General features: G+C 42.1%; 1 protein-coding gene across 4 annotated transcripts in view; it reads left to right on the top strand.

Annotated features, from left to right (window-relative positions):
- Slc20a2 (solute carrier family 20 (phosphate transporter), member 2) overlaps positions 1–20,205 on the top strand; it is a 124,923-nt gene extending 104,718 nt beyond the window's left edge. For 3 of the 4 annotated variants that reach the window (XM_013025746.1, XM_013025754.1, XM_013025763.1), the window contains 6 exons: positions 2,004–2,120; positions 5,267–5,470; positions 6,965–7,553; positions 9,232–9,417; positions 10,837–10,921; positions 18,664–20,205. In XM_013025746.1, coding sequence (XP_012881200.1) covers positions 2,004–2,120; positions 5,267–5,470; positions 6,965–7,553; positions 9,232–9,417; positions 10,837–10,921; positions 18,664–18,822 — 1,340 coding nt within the window. In that variant the 3' untranslated portion in view covers positions 18,823–20,205. The remainder of the gene's footprint in view (positions 1–2,003; positions 2,121–5,266; positions 5,471–6,964; positions 7,554–9,231; positions 9,418–10,836; positions 10,922–18,663) is intronic. The other variant, XM_013025771.1, reaches the window with a different exon arrangement.
- The last annotated feature ends 240 nt before the right edge of the window (positions 20,206–20,445 follow it).

The following is a 20,445-nucleotide window of genomic DNA, read 5'->3' as shown; positions in this document are numbered from 1 at the left end:
AAAAAAAAGGAAAAATAAAATTTCAGCTAGTGGCTCATACCTATAATACTAGCTACTTGGGAGACTGAGACCTGGAGGATTGAGGTTCAAAGCCAGCCTAGGCAGAAAAGTCTATGAAACCCATCTCTACAGTAGCTGAAAAAAAAGCTTAACATGAGGTATGGATGGCTAAAGTGACAGCGCTCCAGCTAAGCAAGCAGTGTGAGCAAGTACAAATTCAAATCCCAGTATCAGAAGGATAAAAGAAAAAGAAGGGGCTGGGAAGGTGGCTCAGTGGTAGAGCGCTTGCCTTGCATGCTTGAAGGCCCTGGGTTTGATTCCTCAGCACCACATAAAAAAAAAAGAAAAAAGCCGGAAGTGGCACTGTGGCTCAAGTGGTAGAGCTCTAGCCTTGAGCTGAAGAGCTGAGGGACAGCGCCTAGGCCCAGAGTTCAGGCCCCACGACCGGACCCAAAAAAAAAAAAAAAGTAAAGTAAAAATGTTTAATAATTTTCAAGTGTGCTTACTTTGGCTGCACATACACTAACATTGGAACAATACAGAGAAGTTTTGCATGGCCCCTGTACAAATATGACATGCAAACTCGTGAAGGGTTCCATAATTTTTAACAATAATAACTAATTTATAGCAATAATATTTTAGCCAGGTGCCAGTGGCTCATGCCTGTAATCCTAGCTACTCAGGAGAATGAGAGCTGAGGATCGTGGTTCAAAGTCATCCTGGGCAGAAAAGTCCATGAGACTCTTATCGCCAATTAACCACCAAAATACCAGAAGTGGATCTGTGGCTCAAGTGGCTCAAGAGTGCTAACCTTGAGCAAAACAGCTCAGGGTCAGCACTCAGGTCCTGAGTTCAAACCCCAGGACCCCCCCCACCCCCGCAAATATTCTATTATATATTTTATATACAATGTGAAAGTATATGTACTAAGAAATGAGCCTATCTAGTTTTCCAGAAGAAAGTGTGTTCACACATTCAACAGGGATTACCCTGTTGCATATACATCATATAGCTGGCTGTATTACTTATAGAATTTCAGGCCTCTTTCCCTACCTGTACACAGACCGCTTCCCTGTATGACTGTGCACTCTAATTATTTTCCATTTCCATGACAGTTGATTAGTTTTCTGCAGAATTTTACCATTGCAGATTGTGCTATGTAGGTATTTTGGGTTATATGTTGTATGTTCATGTGTGGGCATTAACATTCAGGTTTGTACTCTGAGACTGGTAGGTGCTTGTTGCCCCATAAGGGGAGCTGGCCAAAATGCAGACAAAGCAGTGCTGAGGGAAGATGTCCCTGAGCCATGTCTACTTCTGCTCTTTTATTGGTTAGTGTAATTGTTACTCAGTGTGCATTATTTGGTTTTATTGGAAGTTTTTCTGTGTTGTAATCCCTTAAGCTGATGCTTCAAAGGAGAGTCACATTTGAAGGTCAAAGTCCTTTGAACAATGTTTTACTCCTAAGCTGATTTAAGAAAGATTCCTATGTGCATGGCCAATGAACCAAGTCCATTTACAAAGCAGAGTTTCTAACAAGCAGGAAACCAGAAGGGCAGTAGTAGCCCAAACTGTGCCTTGTTCATGTTTGTCTAGTCAGGATGCAAGCATAAGATGAAATTAACAGCTTTATGTCCAACTTAATATGCTCTTTGTACCAAATCAGTAGCATTTTGATAATTAGCATACTAAATAGTGAAAGACTATATCCACCACGTGGAGTATATCTTTAACATGTGGACTTTCTACTCCCAAACAACATGTTTGCTTTGGTTAGGAGACATTTTTGATGTTGCTTGGGGGAGAGGTTATTTGTTTTTATGGTGGTAGAGATTAAATACAAGGTCTTGTGCATGCCAGGCACTCTACTGCTGATCTATGTCTTTAGTCTGAGAGTTTTATTAAGTACAAAATCAGGGAGTAGTTTGTTTCAGATTGGGGAACAGAAAGCACATTGATATGCAGGTTCACCAGTGATACTTCTGTTGGTTTTCCTTTCCCAGTGCTGGGCCTGACTCTCCCGGTGTGGGCAATAGTGCTCATTTCCTTTGGTGTGGGTCTGCTGTTTGCCCTCTTTGTGTGGCTCTTTGTGTGTCCATGGATGCGGAGGAAAATAGCAGGTAGGTGCCGTTTTTATTCTTCTGAATTACAAAATGCTCCTGATTTAAGACTTCTGTGTAACAAGTCATCACACATGAAGGAAGTGGAAGACAGTTGGGCAATTTGCTGTCATCACATACTCTTTCCCACTCCTAGGTATTTCCCTAGAGAAATGAACATTTAAACTGACACAAATATCTGTGAATGTTTGTAGCACCATTATTTTTTTTTATAATTCCCGAAGTTTTTAAAGTACATTTGCCCTTACTTGCATAAACAAGTTAGTATTTTTATTTTTTTTAATATCTTTATTGTAAAGCTGATAAAGAGGAGGGTTACAGTTACATAAGCAAGGTAATAAAGTGGGGTTTTTTTGGTGGGGGAGAAGGGTTTGGCCAGTCCTTGGGGCTTGAACTCTGGGCCTGGGCACTTCTTGAGCTTCTTTTGCTCAAGGCTAGCACTCTATTACTTAAGCCACAGTGGAATGGAACCCAGGGCTTCATATATGCTAGGCAAGCACTCTACTACTGAGCCACATTCTCAGCCAGTGCAAAATGCATTTATTTTTAAACACTGTTACCCTTTCCCCACACCCTTCCTTTCCAAGTTGTAAAGTTCATTTCCATAATAGTGTCTAGTGCATTAGTTCATCCTTTGTCCTGCTGTTTCTGTGAGTCGCTTTCCCTTCCACAGATCAGATAAACTTACATACAAGACAAAGGGAACAGAACAAAAAAAGAAATAACTGTATATAAGACATAATTAGAGGGGCTGGCAAGGTGGCTCAGTGGTATAGCGCTTGCCTTGCATGCATGAGGCCCTGAGTTCAATTCCTCAGCACCACATAAGCAAAAAGAAAAAAGCTGGAAGTGGCGCTGTGGCTCAAGTGGTAGAGCACTAGCCTTGAGCTTAAGAGCTGAGGGACAGCGCCCAGGCCCAGAGTTCAGGCCCCACCAACTGGACCCAAAAAAAAAAAGACATAATTAGAACCTCTTGTTTCCAATTCCTGGAGTTCATTTTGATATACTTTCATTTAATGGTCCTATATATTATTTATATTCACTTGAAACTGGAAACAAACCAGTTTATGCACAGAATGAATATACAAACTATGTATGCTCTATGCACTGGAATGCTACTCACCAAGTAAAAGCAACAGACTGTCAGTTCCTGTAACAATGTGGTTAAATCTCAAGGGCATTTGCTGAGTGAAAAAATTATCTAGTTTGTGATTCTTATCTAGATGACTGTAAAAAGGGCCAAGCTTGTAGGGTCAGAGACCAGATCAGGCACTGGTGATTCGGACTGTGCCATCCAAGTTTGGGGGGCTGATTGACTCCTTTCTTGACATCTCCCTGTGGTGGTGACTGTACAAGTCAGTTTATCTTTGAAGACTCAAGCATCCACATGCAATCAGTTTACTGTGTGTATTAAGAAATGATAACTTTTAAAAGTCATGTTGTTAATGGGCTAAAAACTAGCCCCTCCTTCCTTTCCCATAAATCTGGATCCAGGTCTCTTTTGAGAGTAAGTATGACCTCCAGTATATGTGCAGACCGTGAGCTCCACTGGCACTGCTTGCCTGATTTACCCCAAGGGAAGTGCTAAAGTATCACTAAATCCTTTGGTTTTTAAACATTTTCCTAATAACTAAACTTTAACCTCAGGCCTTCAAATATTTGCTATCCAGCTCTCTGGCTATGATGTCACAGCAGGAAATTCTCATACTCCTGCTTGCTTCCTAGGAGACTTTTTCGTCAGTCCTGTGTATTTTGATATACTATATACACTTGTTTGTATTATTTTAAGTACAAAAATAATACAAAGGATATGGACCACAGATCTAAACTTGGCTCTGCCACTTACTACCTAGGGAAACTAAGGCCAATAACTTAATGTGGACTAATAACGTAATCTCACTGTGCCTCAGTTGCTTATTTACAATCAAGAAAATAACTTCCTCATATAAATGTTAATCTATTATTACCTGTACAAATACTGTCTTCTCTCATCTAGACTATAAACAATTTGAGATCAGAGATCCTATGTCCATTTTCTGTTGTGCCATAGAGGACATAGTCTTAGCACTATCTGGAGAAGCAAGCAACATAGACAGAGATTATCTGTGAGCGTTTTCTTTTCACTTCTATAAGTGAGAACGTAGAAATTTGCGCCAGATGACTTCCAAACAACAAGATAATTGAGTTAACAGCACCATGTATCTGATTTGATTTAAAAGAAACTATAGGGGTTTAAAACAGCTTTTTAGAAATCCTTTGCTCATCATTTTTTGTTATGTTACTGAGTGTGATTCTACTAGCCACACCTCCAGCTCTGATTTTTTTCCACAATAGTTATTTTTAGGGTAGGATTTCTCTTCCTATTCATGTGCACTTCTGAACTGCAATCAGGCTTCCTGGTTTTGCTAGGATCTCAATTATGTACCTAGTAGTGGGTTGAGAAGAGGTCTTATGAATTTTTCTGCCAGGACTGGCCTTAAAACATGATCCTTGCAATTTCAACTTCCCAAATAGGATTACAAAAAGTAAGCCACCAGCACTCAGCTATTTTACAGTTTTGAGACAGTGTATTGCCTAAGCTGGTCTTCAACTCCTGGCCTCTAATAGTCCTCTTACCTAGTCTCTACCTGAGTGCTAGGACTCTAAGTGCCAGCCATCACCCTGGCGTCCTTGTTTCATTTTAAATTCAAGGATTTTTTAAGTAAGTAGGACCTCCCCAAAAATTTTATTTCCTTCATAAAATTTGGTATGATGAAAAAATCTGAAGCCAATAATTTATTTACCAGAAGAAAACCACCATGCTAGAACAAATCTCTTTGAAGAGAAAATGGATATAAACATTTCAGGGCTTCTGCAGCTAGTTTAAGAACATAGATCAGCCTGGTCAGTGGTGGGGGTAAGAATGTTGCCTCTGAGGTTGCCTAAGTCACATGTCTAACCCTCTTGACTCAGACCATAAGTACCCGTCTTTTCCTCAACAGCTGAATTTTCTACATAGTTGATTTCTACTTTTATTTTCTTAATCTAGATAGAACCTTTTTTTGTTTTATCTTCAAAGTAGGTGCTACAGTTTCTAACATTCATTATTATTATTCAGTCGCAAGAATTCTCTTCCAGGATTTATAGTTACGACTCTATTTTCCTAGGCAAATTACAAAAAGAAGGTGCTTTATCACGAGTATCTGACGAAAGCCTCAGTAAAGTCCAAGAAGTGGAATCTCCTGTCTTTAGGGAACTTCCAGGTGCCAAGGCCAATGATGACAGCACTGTCCCTCTCACGGGGCCACCTGGGGAGACCACAGGGGCCTTAGAGAGCACATCTACAGGGAACCACCCACGGGCCTCGTATGGTAAGGCTTACCTGGAAACTGGGTTTATGTGTGTCAGGAAACTTCTCAGGGATGACCATCCGAACCTGGGAGCAGGCACAAAGAGCCTCCAATTTCCTGTTGTATATTTTGATGATGGAGATGATCCACACATACTAAGTTCATGTTCTACCATTGAGCTCTTTCCTCAGTGCCCCAATTTTATGTTTGAATAAAACCTAGAGGCCCAAGCAACCTCAGGAGATTGTTCCACAGTTACCGAGAGGGGCTTCCTCTTGGCCTGTGATTTTCTCCAGGAGCTTTTTATAGTCTTACCAAGGCATCAAGGCCTACATAGTGGGTGTCTGACACAGCAAGTGTCTGTACTGAGCACCCTCAGCTACCTGAGCCTATCTTCACCAAATTGCTGAAGACTGGTTCATTTGACTAGAGACATTTCTCCTAATGACTATGCTGTAGATCCATAGAGACTGTAGAAACTCTTCAGACCATCCCAGGCCATCCTTTCCTCTCATAACACTGGTGGACAATGATTGTGAGCTCCAGTCCCTGCCCATTCTATCCATGTGGCTTCTGCCTCTGCAAGGTGGAGGCCAGCACCTGCTTTCCACAGGAGTTCACTCAAACTTAGCCCAAGGCAAGTAGATGGGTTTGCGGTAGTGAGGATTGAACCAAAAGCACATGCTGGACACTCCCAGTCCTGCAAAGTAAGCGAATCAACTTCACTGCTAACCTCACAGGCACTGCCTCTGATGGGCATGAATGGCCTTTTGGAAGCAGACAGCCCTTCAGTCTCCCTTGAACAGGTCTCTGTCTCATGTATGAAGGTGTTCTGCAATAAATTCTTTATGAAATTTCCCCCTTTGTTGATTAGAAAAAGAAAGTGTTGCAGTGATTTCTAAAAGATTCTCTTTAGCAGAACTTAATACCATTTTTTTTTGTCAGTCGTGGGGCCTGAACTCTGGGCCTGGGCGCTGTCCCTCAGCTCTTCAGCTCAAGGCTAGCGCTCTACCACTTGAGCCACAGCGCCACTTCCAGCTTTTTCTGCTTATGTGGTGCTGAGAAATCGAACCCAGGGCCTCATGCATGCGAGGCAAGCACTCTACTGCTGAACCACCTTCCCAGCCCCTTAATACTATTTTTGATATACTGTCTTACTCTGTTCACAAGTTTGTTTTAATTTTGGCCTTACTATATATTATTTATAGTTACTTTTAAAATCAAATGGTAAAGGGTCTGTTAGGACCAAGAGGCACCGTATACATGAATAGATTTGTTGAGATGAGACCCTCCTGGTATGTCAGTGTTGATGTCAATAAAAATATTTAAATCACCCATAATCCAGCCTTCCAGACATCAATATCATGAGCTGCTAGAGAGCATTTTTTTTTTTTGTAGACAGCTTTGTGTTGAGAAGGCTGGAGGATAAGACCTTCTAGACCTTCTATAGGTGTCACCTGTCCCACTCCTGAGCCACACCCAGCCCTAAACCAAACTCTCCTAAATCCCTGCCAGGAAGGGCATTGTCCATGACGCCCAGCTCTGCCAAGTCTCCCGTCTCCAACGGCACATTTGGCTTCGACAGCCACACAAGGAGTGATGGCCACGTGTATCACACGGTGCACAAAGACTCGGGGCTCTACAAGGACTTGCTGCATAAGATCCACGTGGACCGGGGCTCCGAGGAGAAGCCGGCCCCCGAGAACAACTACCGGCTGCTGCGGCGCAATAACAGCTACACCTGCTACACCGCAGCCATCTGTGGGATGCCCGTGCACGCCACTTTCAAGGCAGCTGACTCAGCCTCGGCCCCGGAGGATAGTGAGAAGCTGGTGGGGGACACTGTGGCCTATTCTAAGAAGAGACTTCGCTATGACAGCTACTCCAGCTACTGCAATGCGGTAGCGGAAGCAGAGATCGAGGCTGAGGAGGGCGGTGTGGAGATGAAGCTGGCGTCAGAGCTTCCAGACCCTGATCAGCCTCGGGAGGATCCTGCAGAGGAGGAACAGGAGAAGGATGCCCCTGAGGTCCATCTGCTGTTCCATTTTCTGCAAGTCCTCACAGCCTGCTTTGGGTCCTTTGCACACGGAGGCAATGACGTGAGGTAACTATATTCATTAAATCACTAGGCAACATGGGGCCTGCCTTGATGGCCACACTTCTTGTCTGATTATGGGTGAGGCAGAAGTAGGAGAGTGATCCAGGATGGCAAGCAACAAGTGTGAAACCCTCTCCAAGAAACAACCAGTGCAAAAAGGACTGGAGTGTGGTATAAGTGATAGAGCACCTGCTTAATGAGCACAAGGTCTTGAATTCAAACCCCAGTACCAAAATCAAACAAGAAGTAGGCATTGGGAATTAGCACTGAACACTAGGGTTCAGCAATAAACAGCATGAATAGAAATTCCTACTCCCCCAACCCCGGGAGGGTTGTGCAGATGGTAAACATACAGGTAGGCACAGAGCATGCTGGACAATGAGAAGGCTTGTGGAAAAGTAGGAAGGGATCTGGGAACCCAAGGGGTGCAGTGTGGATGGGCTGCACAGGGAAGGAATTGAGGGACCAGGCCAGGTAGCCGCATAGGAAAAGGGAGCAGCAGTTGCAAAAACTGGAGGTAGGCCCTGGAGGAGAGAGAGTAGAGACTAGTCAGTAGGAGGTCATGGAGGTCTGGAGTGCTTAGGAGTTACCAGACCAGGAGTTACCAGGAAGTGAGGGTCACATGCAGAATGGAATCCCAGCTATTAAGAGTCTGGGGAAAGGAAATTCTTTTGAGTCCATGAATTAAAGGCCAAGTTGGACAACACAGCAGGAAGAAAAAAATAAATTTTCAAAATGAAGAAATATTTTTACTTAGAAAAGGGGAGCCACCAGAGGCTTAGCGCAGACTGCTGTGGTATTCATTTCCCAGGACTCTGTCTTTGTTCAGCAAATAGACTAAAGAGAAGCAGATGGGAACCATTAGGAGGTTAGTAACTGTGATCTAAGAAAAGACGATGGACCCTGGACTTGGATTCTTGTTATTCAAGTGTGTTTTCAAAGCTGCAAAACACCTTGGCTCATGAGCTTTTAAGTTAGTCAGCAAACAGTTCTGAGTACCTGTTACATTTAGGACATAATACTAAGTAAGATGAGTTGGTAACAAAAAGGTAAATACAATCTGATTCTAATACACAAGATATCTAAAGTAGTCAGCAGCACAGAACTAGAAAGTAAAATGCTGGTTGCCAGCATCAGTGGGAAGGGCACAGAGCTGTTGTTTAATGGGTACAGAATTTCAGATTTGCAAGAGAAAAACTTATGGAAATCTGCTTGACAACAATTTAAATATGCTTAACACTACTGAACTATATGTATAAAAAAAATTGTTGTAAAGATCAGGTAATGAGTATATTCCCTTTTGAACAGTGTCACTCCCTCATTTTCTCCCAGTTTTTCCCTTCCCAACTCCCCTCCTCCGCCCAAGTTGTACAATTCATTTCCAACATAGTATCTAGTGAGCATCACTGCTGAATTGTTTCACCTTTTGTCCCAATGCAAACTTTTTTTTATACCTGTATATACTGGTACTAGGGCTTGAACTCAAGGCCTGAGTGCTGAACTATATACTTAAAATGGCTAAAATTCCAAAATTTGTAGTATGCTGAAATAAACTCATTACTACTAGATTGTATACTATATCTGCATGTTGTAGGTGAACATAAGTACAGTAATCTTGTGTAATTCTCATAACTGAGAATCACAGTGCCATGTTTATATCTGTGTAACCTTCTTTTCTTTCCAGTAATGCCATTGGTCCCCTGGTGGCTTTGTGGCTGATTTATAAACAAGGTGGAGTAATGCAAGAAGCAGCCACTCCTGTCTGGCTGCTGTTTTATGGTGGAGCTGGAATCTGCACAGGTCTCTGGGTTTGGGGGAGAAGAGTGATCCAGACCATGGGGAAGGACCTCACTCCCATCACACCATCCAGGTGAGCTAAGCCAGCAGGTGTGGCATGCAAAGACTGTTTGACAGCTGAGGTAGACTGCCTGCTGAGCTTTGTTGACCTATGTCAATATGTCAAGAGTCCTGAGGAAAAAGGCACTCCTGTGCCTCCATCTCCAGTGCCTTATTGTGAGAGGCAGTAGAATAGAGGAAGCTGACAGAGACAGAGCAGGCAGCAAGGGAAAAGGACAAGCAGGCAGCAGCCCCATCCACCCCTGCTGATGGCCTCATGCAGTGGGAAGTACAGAGAGCAGGTGTAGCGGGCAGGACATGAACATCACACGCACCTGGAATCTGTATCTCCAGAATCCTCTAACTGCGCCCACTCTCCTGCCCCACAGCCCATCTGGCTTCTTTTCTGTGTTAGTTAGCTCTCTGTCACTCTAACAAAATACCTGAGATAATCAGTTTATGAAGAGAATGGGTTCATTTTGGCTCACAGTTTGGAAAGTGCTAGTCCACAATAGTTGGCCTCATTCTTGGGGCTATGGTAAGGAAGTACATCATAGAGGGAATAGATGGCAGAGCAAAACTTCTCACTCCCTGGCTGATGAACAGAATGACAGAGGAGCAATGGGAGAATGACCAAAGAGCAAGATTGCCACATCCCCAGTGACCCACCTCATAAAGGTTCCCCCCACCAAAGATGGATGGGCCAGGCTTCACATAACCTGAACACGTGGGCCTTTGGTGAACATCCCAGATCCAAAGTACAATACTGCCTTTCCCAGAAATAATTCAGCCATACCAGCTCCCATCTGCTGTCCTTCCAGGGCTAACTTGACCGTTGTCCAGGAAGCTCAGCCACATGGGACATGTCCTTGTTGTCAAAAGTGAGGTCAGAGGCTTCATTCAACTGTGGGGCCTTTAGGTCTATTCAGAGCTTAAATAACAAGCTTAAAACAGAACTGAGAGAAAGTAACTAAAATTTGGAACTACCCATTGTAAGAAAAATTTTTTCTTTATAAAAGAGATTGGGGGATTCAACTTCCTTTTGTTCCTAGTTTTCCCCTCTTGAAATTCATTTGAGCAAAAGATTCTTTTAGAAGATTAATTTGAAGAAAAATTAGTCATCTGAGCACATTTTAAAAATGAGGGCATAGTTTTTCCTGTTCCTTTAGAGATGACTACTCTATCATCTTACTGCACAGCAGGCGCTTCTGACCCAGTTCCTGCAGTGTGTGGATTTAGAAAACATATCAGGAAAGCAGGCTGTTTGGGGCTGGCAACAGGATAATGTGAAGTCCTGGCGTGAACTGTTGCCATTATGCAGCAGTTTCTTCTGCTAATGTTCATCTGGCCCAGTCAGCAGTCGGTGCTGACCCACAGAATGTTCTGGAGTGCCTGTAGCACTAGAGGAGGAGAGCAGGAGCACCTGTGACATATCTTCCTCTACTCCCCACAGTGGCTTCACCATTGAGCTGGCCTCAGCCTTCACCGTGGTGATCGCCTCCAACATCGGGCTTCCTGTGAGCACCACACACTGCAAGGTAGGCCTCTGCCAGTGAAGGGAGACAGCCTGCCACCAGCCACCAGGGCAGGGCAGGGCAGTCAGAGCACACACAAAACCCAGGAAAGCTGGCAGCGTTCTGTGCATGGTGATATGTGCGAAAGAGCAATGCTCTACCAGAGCATTGTTGGATATGGGTATTTGCTTCCTCCCAACTGTCCTTGAGTCTTTCCTGATCCTCAGTGTGACACCTCTGTTGTTCAGACTAAGCCTTCTCAGGGCCTGACCCTGACTGTAAGCACTTACCCTCCCATGGTGCCTCTCCACCCCCATTCCCTGTTAGTCCTGAGCCTCCCCTACTAACCCTTACTGGAGTTCCCCTCAGAGCTGACAGTGTTTCCCTAGGGCAGGGGACTGGGCCTCTGTAGTGCAGAGAGGAATGGAAGGAAACAAATCAGCTTGGCAGAATTCAAAGACTGTTGTCTCTGGGTTTTTCCTTAATATGATGTTCACAGTGATTCTTGCCTTACAGTAGATTCCAATTGAGTACTTCCTACTATCCTATTACCTCTGTCAGCTGGACAGAGATGGATAGGAGGGTGGTGTGTTGTCAGGGTGGTGGAATGTTGGAACAGGAGGAGCTCTGAAGGATGATGAGAAGAGCTGTGAGCACTAGGGAATTAGATGTGAACAGCTGCCAGGTCCTCAGCCAGGTTTCCTGGTACCTGGAGATAATGTTGAGATCTCCCTCCCCATGGACCTCCTGGGTACAAACACCAACCAGCCTCAACAAAATAAGAGCTATGTCCAGATTTTACTTAATGAATAGGCACCACCTGTACATAGATAGCAAATGCCACAGATGTTAAGGTCAGATGATATTTACGAGGGTGTTCTCAGTCAGCTAGCACATTTAAGACAAGGCCAGTGCCAGGGCTTTCTAGCAACTACTGTGTGTACATAAACTATGTGTAGGCCTTGGGAACAAGGTCTCTGTGAGTCAGGAATGGGGAAACACTCAAAGGGTGTGGACATCTATGTGGAGTCTAACAGGATCACAAGAGGCTCAGAAATGGTTATCTAATGCTAAAGACTGAAGTTTCTTGTTGGACCATCCATTAAAACCTGTGCAAAGTTGAAAACTTGGCAGGAAAACAAATATGAAAGCTGTTGTTTAAGATGAGCTTATGGATTTTTCTGGGTAGAAGTTTACTTCATGCTTCCGTGACTAAGTGCATAGTTTAATTCTTTTTTAATTTTTATTTTTGTGCTGGTCTTAGGGCTTGAGTTCAGGGACTGGGCACTGTCCCTGAGCTTTTTTGCTTGAGACTAGCACTCAACCACTTGAGCCAAAGCTCCAGTTCCAGCTGGTTTTGTTTTGTTTCTAGTCCTGAGGCTTAACTCAGAGCCTGAGCATTGTCTCTGATCTTCTTTATTTTTAGGGTTAGCACTCTACCACTTGAGCCAAAGCGTCACTTCCAGCCACTTCCAGCTTTTTCTGAGTATTTTACTAGAGATAAGAATCTCACAGACTTTTCTACCCAGGCTAGTTTCGAACCACGATCTTCAGATCTTAGCCTCCTAAGTAGCTAAGATTACAGGTGTGAGCCACCAACACCTGGTTTTTCCTATTTCTTTTCTTTTCTTTTTTTGTATTATCTTTAAATAGTTGTACAAAGGAGTTGCCATTTAGCAAAGAAGTTTACAAATACAGTATATCTCAATCTATGTCATCCATTATCAACATTCCTACCATCTTTTCCCCATCCACTCCTTAGTTTTGTAGGTTATATATTGGATTCTTCTATTTTTTTACTTAATTTTTTTTATTATAAAGATGGTATACAGAGGGATTGTAGTTATATAGGACAGGTAAAGAGTACATTTCTTTTTGGACAGTGTCACCTCTTCCCTCATTCTCTCCCAGTTTACATTGGATTAACTGCATTCTCTTCTCATTTGTCTACCCATTTTTCCATGACTCACCTCACCACTTTTGTGTATCTGCTTCCTGTTATTTTATTTTACTGAACTTTTTTTGTTTGTTTGTTTTTTGGTCAGTCATAAGGCTTGAACTCAGGGCCTGGGAGCTGTCCCTGAGCTCTCATGCTCAAAGCTAGTGGTCTACCACTTCGAGAATCTACAGTGTACATTACTTTCTGAAAAAATATACATAAGAAATGCTGAGGAAAAAAGTAGGAGACCAGAACAATAGGACGCAACAGAATTCTCAAAAAAAAAAAAATCATTTAACAAGGCATTGGTGGCTCACACCTGTAATTTTAGCTACTCAGGAGGCTGAGATCCAAAGATCATGGTTTGAAGCCAGCCCTGGTAGAAAAGTTCATGAGATTCCATCTCCAAAATAACCAGGGAAAAAAAGAGGAGCTGGAAGCCAAGAAAGCAAGAGAAGCAATTGTGCAAGGCCCTGAGTTCTAACCCTACCACCTCAATCAATAATATTCTCATCCTAATAAAAAGGCAACAGGGACAGTTTTCTTTATTCTAGATTCATTAGTTAATCTTTTCCATTTTTTAAAGGTATAATTTTTCCATTATATAATCTTTTCTACATTCTTTTAAAGCACATACTGAATTAACCTAATAATAAAACCTGGTTTTAAAATCACACAAGTAACCAATGAATAGTGATATAAAAATTTAAGAACATTTAAGCAAGACCAAACAGATCTGCTGAGCTGAGCTCTGCTCAAGGTTAGTGAACAGGGCTTGTCACCAAACCTGTCCACCACTACCACCACCTGTTTCTGCAGGGCCGGGCCTGGCAGGGCTCTGCCCGGTATGCTGAGGGAACCCCAGAAGGATGTGTGGCATTTTTCACTGCCGTACTTTATCACCTAACAATTCATTCAGAACAAATGCAACCATCTATGATATATGGCTAAAGTACCAGTGTTTGAACACACCACTAGATACGAAGTAAGCCCCATTCAGAAATTCAAAAGTTGAGACCTCATTTGTCAGCAAATTAAAAAATGTAAAGGAAAATCGCTTCATAATTATAGAAAACACAGGTCTGGGAAGGTGGCTCAGTGGTAGAGCGCTTGCCTTGCATGCCTGAGGCCCTGGGTTCGATTCCTCAGCACCACATAAGCAAAAAGAAAAAAAAGCCAGAAGTGGGGCTGTGGCTCAAGTGGTAGAGCGCTAGCCTTGAGCTGAAGAGCTGAGGGACAGCGCCCAGGCCCAGAGTTCAGGCCCCACGACCGGACCCCCCCCAAAAAAAAATTATAGAAAACACATACTTTAGAGTAATTCTACAAAGAAATGGGAGTGCTAGATAGGGGACGTCCAGACCTAGGTGGAATCTGGGACATGCTGTGTGGCTGACCAAGAAAAGCAGGTTCTGTAAATATCTGTTCTCCCCACTGATAGCCCCAGCAGAACTTTTCTTGGAACTTTACAAAGTAATATTATCTTGGTAGAAAAAATGATACTCAGAAGGTTCACAGGTTTGAAGCCAGCTGAGGCAGAGTTAGTGAGAACCTATCTCAAAAACAAAATGTAAAACAAGTACCGAATAATGTAGGTCATGTGTTTGCCTAGTATGCATAGGCTCTGGATTCAGACCACAGTACCATGAAGATGGATGAATGGAAGGACAGACAGGTTGTGGGGGAGGGCGATTTTAAAAGAAAAGTGAAGAGATTCTGACACTAGCATATTACCTATTATATGGAGCCAAAAGTTGGTGGGGGCAAGGCCTATCTCCTATTTTTCCTTCACTGTTCTTTTTTTGTCATGGGGCTTGAACTCTGTGTGGGCTTGGGCGCTGTCTGTTCTTCAGCTCTTCAGCTCAAGGCTAGTACTCTACCACTTAAGCCAAAGCACCAATTCTGGTTTTCTCTGGTGGTTAATTGGAGTTAAGGTTCTCACAGATGTTCCTGCCCAGGCTGGCTTTGAACTGTGATCCTCATATCTCAGCCTCCTGAGTAGCTAGGATTACAGGAGTAAGCTACCAGTGCACAGATAGATGCTTTCACTGTTTTTATTTTTATACTTTACATTTTGGAATGATTATGCAACAATGTCCACTTAGAATTACTTGTCCACTTAGAAATACTTAAGATGGTTAATTTTGTTACACATGTTTAACTACAATAATTAAAAAGTCAATACTCATGTAAGAATTGAGAGACAGCCAAGAGATGGGTTCTGTCATATCAGCGTATATTTATATTCTTTATTTTGCCAGTACTGACATTTGAAATCAGGGCTTTGTGCTTGCTCAGTTTGCTTGCTAAACTGGTATTCTGCCACTTAAGCCACATCTCCAGACCAGCTTTTTGCTGCTTATTTTGTAGATGAATTTTCTTTCTGCCCTAGCTTGCTTTGAACGTTAATCTTCCAGATTTCAGCCTCGAGAATATCTAAGATTATATGGGTAAGCCTCCAGCACCCAGTATGAGCATATTTTGAAAAAGGAAAAACTGGGCTGGGAAGGTGGCTCAGTGGTAGAGTGCTTGCCTTGCGTGTATGAGGCCCTGGGTTCAATTCCTCAGCACCACATAAGCAGAAAATGCCAGAAGTGGTGCTGTGGCTCAAGTGGGAGAGCACTAGCCTTGAGATGAAGAGCTGAGGGACAGCGCCCAGCCCAGAGTTCAGGCCCCACAACCAACAAAAAAAAGAGAAAAGAAAAACTTAACCAGAAAGTAACACAGACATAAACCTAGAAAAACAAAATTAGCACCAAAATTAACTCTTCAGATATATGAACATAAATCTGATGGCTTCAGTATTTTTAAATATCCTTAAATGTGAATAAAATCTACTTTTAAAATGTTAGAATATTTAGGAAGAACTCAAATAGTGTAATTTCTTGGGAAGGTAAAATCAAAAGTTAAACAAAATAAACACCAGGAAATGAGTACTCAAAGGGGATGGGTAGAGTCAAGGGGAAAGTTGAAGAGGAAAAGGGGAGAAGAAAGGGGGAGAATGCAGCCAATCCAATGTATATCCTAAAAATTTAAGAAGATGAAAGGAGGAGGAGTAGAGGAGGGATGGGCGAGAATGTTGAAAGGGATAACATTGATCAAGATATATTGTATTCACAAACTGCTTTGTTAAATTAATAAGTTTTAAAAAGAAAAAAATAGAATAAAAATGGAATTAAATACATATCAGATATTCAAGCTAAGTAGAAATCACAGAAGAAAAACATAAGCTTATCTTATTGATTGCATGCAACTAGAAAGAAGCAAAACAGCAAATACTAGATTAAGAAAAATCTCTGTATTAAGTATCACAAAAACAATCACAAAGGTAAGTGTGAGACACATTAAATTTCACTACATAAATAAGCAAAAATCATGATAAGGTGTTAAAAACTAGATGGAGGGTCTGGGAAGGTGACTAAGTGGTAGAGTGCTTGCCTCGCATGCATGAGGCCCTGGGTTCGATTCCTCAGCACCACATAAACAAAAAGAGCAGGAAGTGCGCTGTGGCTCAAGTGGGAGAGGGCTAGCCTTGAGCTAAAGAGCTCAGGGACAGCACCCAGGCCTAGAGTTTAAGCCCCAAACAGAAATAAATAAATAAGTTTAAAAAAAAAAAAAACCAGATGGAATGACACTGGGTAAATAAGGGAAGGTTCGGCCTCAGTCATGATTATAGCTGTATGTATTGGACTGATGGTATAGCTCAGTCGTAGAACACATCTGAGGCCTTGGTGTGTGGCTCAGTGACAGAGCAAGTAGCACTCCATCCCTAGCATCACAAAATGTAGAGAAAGAAAATGACAGTAATCCAAGAGAACAATTTAGGAGATGGTTATAATGTTCTAGATTCCGAGAATGATGGAAGGCCTCACACCATAATAACTTTCATAAGGTTGTGTGGCAACTTTGTTACTATCCTGAGCCCACTGGCAAGGAAGGAACACTCAAAGTAGATGATAGGCAAGGAAAGAGGAAGTCACCATGTTGCAGCCATTGTAATAAAGGCTAAATTGCTAAAACTTTAGCAGAAAAGAAAGGCTTGTTTAGAAGACAGCTATTGTAATGGAAATGTATCTCTCTCCATACATTGCAGCAATGTGCTAAAATTTGGTGAATTTGACTTATTGGGAGTTCCTAAGACTTCAAAATGTCAAATTATTTCAAGATATATTTTAAATGTTGCTTCCTAATTAGTAATCTCTTTTACAGAATACTACTTTTAAAGCCTAAAGATAAACTATATGAACAAATGTCACAGTAAATCTAGTTCTGATAAGGAAAAAATAGAAACAAATTGGGAATGGTTAAAGAAATTCAGGCATCTCGGGGCTGGGAAGGTGGCTGAGTGGTAGAGCGCTTGCCTTGCATGCTTGAGGCCCTGGGTTCGATTCCTTAGCACCACATAAGCAAAAAGAAAAAAGCCGGAAGTGGCGCTGTGGCTCAAGTGGTAGAGCTCTAGCCTTGAGCTGAAGAGCTGAGGGACAGCGCCCAGGCCCAGAGTTCAGGCCCCACGACCGGACCCAAAAAAAAAAAAAGAAATTCAGGCATCTCCACCAAAAGTCTGCCCTTCTTTACATGGCCTTTCTAAAGACTTGCTATAAGGTTATATTATGTTCTTTTTTAAAAAAAAATTGTTAACAAGAAAAGAAGAATGTATAGATTAGCACAAGGAAGAAGCAGAAGACTTTATGCTCGAAGGCTAGTGTCTATGCTGCTCCGTGGATCTGCAGAATCTGTCCATTGCTTAGGAAATAGAAAAATCATTGTCCATTATTTTCTAATTTAGTATACTAATTATAGCCAAAGACTGAGTACAACTGGTCATTGTGATGACCCTTTCCATATGCAGTTAGCTGTTTCCCTGGAAATGCACCAGAGTTGCTGGTTAATCTTGGCTTCGGTTAGTGGAATATCAGATTAACCGCCTTTCAATAAACTGTAGTTTTTAATGATTCCCTTTCTCCAGTTAGACTCCCGATGCTGTGAATTGCCTTTCCTATTTGAATGTCATTAGCCACCATTAAGTGTGAGAAGATCAGTAAAAACAACATATTTTTCATGGAATTCTTAAATATCCAATTCCAGTGTGACCAAGAGCACTGTTAACTCTTTAAATTTAAATACTTCTCATATGAGGTATAAAATGTGGACATTGTGTTTTGGTTTTTGTGTTTTTTTTTTTTGGTGGGTCGTGGGGCTTGAACTCTGGGCCCTGTACACTGTCCCTCAGCTCTTCAGCTCAAGGCTAGCACTTTACCACTTGAGCAACTGCCATTTCCAGTTTTCTGAGTGGTTTATTGAAGATAAGAATTTCACGGACTTTCTGTCCAGGCTGGCTTTGAACCATGATCCTCAGATCTCAGCCTCCTGAGTAGCTAGGATTACAGGCGTGAGCCACCAGCACCAGCCAACATTGTATTTTCTTATCATTTTCATTTTCTAGGACACTTAAAGCTATATCTCTTTTACTTTTTAAAAATTTAACAAACCATAAGTGACCTGCAAGTGTTTGGAAAACTACTCTATTAACATTTTGATTTTCATCTATTATACCAAACCATTTAATGAGTCATCATTACCTATAGATCCAATAATACATTTTTATGCAGAATGTAGGTGAAAATGTACAGCAGGACTGGAAACTAAAATATTCCCCAAACAATCAAAACTATCTTTAAAAGCTTTTTACAAACTAAGGAAAATAATTGGCAACTTCATTTTATGTTTATGTCTATGTCCATGCTTAGCCATTGACATTGATGGTATAGATTATGCATTTTACCTTGAAACGTGCTGATATTTTCACTTTAAAATGTTTGTGCTTCTCCAGGTGGGATCAGTGGTTGCTGTGGGCTGGATCCGCTCCCGGAAGGCCGTGGACTGGCGCCTCTTCCGGAACATCTTTGTGGCCTGGTTTGTGACTGTCCCTGTGGCAGGGTTATTCAGCGCTGCTGTCATGGCTCTTCTCATGTATGGGATCCTTCCATAGGTGTGACTTGTCTTCCTCCCACCAGTAAATAAGTAAAATGGTAGATAGTCTAGCATGGGTGTGCGGGAGGTATGTGCCCTGACATATCTCTTTTCTTTCTCACACATGCACACGCACATGCGTGCACACGCTCACATGCATGGCTGTCTCCCATTCAGCCCTGCACATCCCTTTCAGATGGCCCCATGCCACACTGCTCTCCCAGGCTGCAGAGGTTCATCTTCCAGAGCTAACTTAACTACTGTACATAGTAGTATGTATTAAACTGGTATCGTGGTGATATGTGGTGCAGTTACTTATATATTAAATATATATTATATATACCAAATAGCATTATTTCAAACATACTCAAGATGGGAGTGGAGACTAATTGCCTAGAATTCAATATTCAATAAATCTTGTACATAATTTCAGTGGCAAATGTTAAGAACATTTTGGAAACGAAGTGTAGATTGGAAAATAATTTCTTTTTCCAACTGGTATTTTTTTTCCCTTTTCTATACTGTAAAAAAGTGAGCTAGCAGATCCGGGTTACAGTCAGGCCAGTGTACACAGGCCTGCATGTACCATGTAAAACTGGGCCAGGGGCTCACAAGTGCTTTCCTGGCAGAATGTGTTCACATAGTACAAATGGGCTACTGTATAATATATCATACTTTCCTTTGTAAATACTTAAAACTGTAATTTTAATGGTGTGCTTCCCTTATACATTTTTGATCAGAGGATTTTGGAAGTACCAAAGAAGCAGGGGAATAGTTTGCCAGTATTATATTTCTTGTTGTCTCCCTTGTCACTCATCACTCCCATTTGCCTGGGTGTGGAAGACCAGCCAACCTCTTATCTGCCAAGAGCAAAGGGTGTGGCTGAGTACCAGCTGCCCACCATGTACATGTCTCATTGTGGATTCCCACCTCATCAGCAGCCCCCTTGCTGCCACATACCAGATACCAGTCAGCACTACAGTGGCCTTTCACTGTCACCAGCGTGGAGAATGTACAGGTACAGGATGAGGGCTAAGCACTACATATCAAATCCCAGTGAAACTTCCATCCCTGTTTTCCCCTGCAGTTGAAAAGTTGAGATCTTGTCTCAAATATTAAAGCCAGTGAGGCTTTTTATGTGCTTTCACGTTCTAGAAATTTGGGTGCTGAGGAATTCAAAATACACTGGGTTTGAGTTCCTCGGGGCCTTTACTAATCAGAACAGCTGAGGCTCATAGAGAGCACTGGATTCTCTGTTGCTAGCAAGAGGGAGGAAGTAGAACTAATGTAAGAGCTTGACACTTTGGAAATGCTGCTAAAATTTTTATATTGACAAACATTTTCTTGGTACTTCATTGTGATTTTTCATTAATCAACCATAATAAATTTATAATAAAAAGTACCCCTCAAAAGTTGGCTCTGAAGTCCTTTTCTAAGTATACATTTAATGTTCTTCTTTCAGAGTTTCCACAAAAAAATAGAAGCTATGAAAGTCAGTTACAGCTTCCATCGGCGGCAGCCTCCATAAGGGGGTTGGTTATGAGATGGAACCCTGATGGAAACTATGGGCTCACAAGCTACTCCATTAATAATGGAGACTGAGGCTACAAGTGAAGAGGGGAACGAGTATATAGGAACACTC

The sequence above is a fragment of the Dipodomys ordii genome, unplaced genomic scaffold, assembly GCF_000151885.1.
Source record: "Dipodomys ordii isolate 6190 unplaced genomic scaffold, Dord_2.0 Scaffold4, whole genome shotgun sequence".
Classification (NCBI taxonomy): domain Eukaryota; kingdom Metazoa; phylum Chordata; class Mammalia; order Rodentia; family Heteromyidae; genus Dipodomys; species Dipodomys ordii.
The sequence above is the reverse complement of the archived record's forward strand: the minus strand, read 5'-3'. Positions and strand labels throughout refer to the sequence as shown.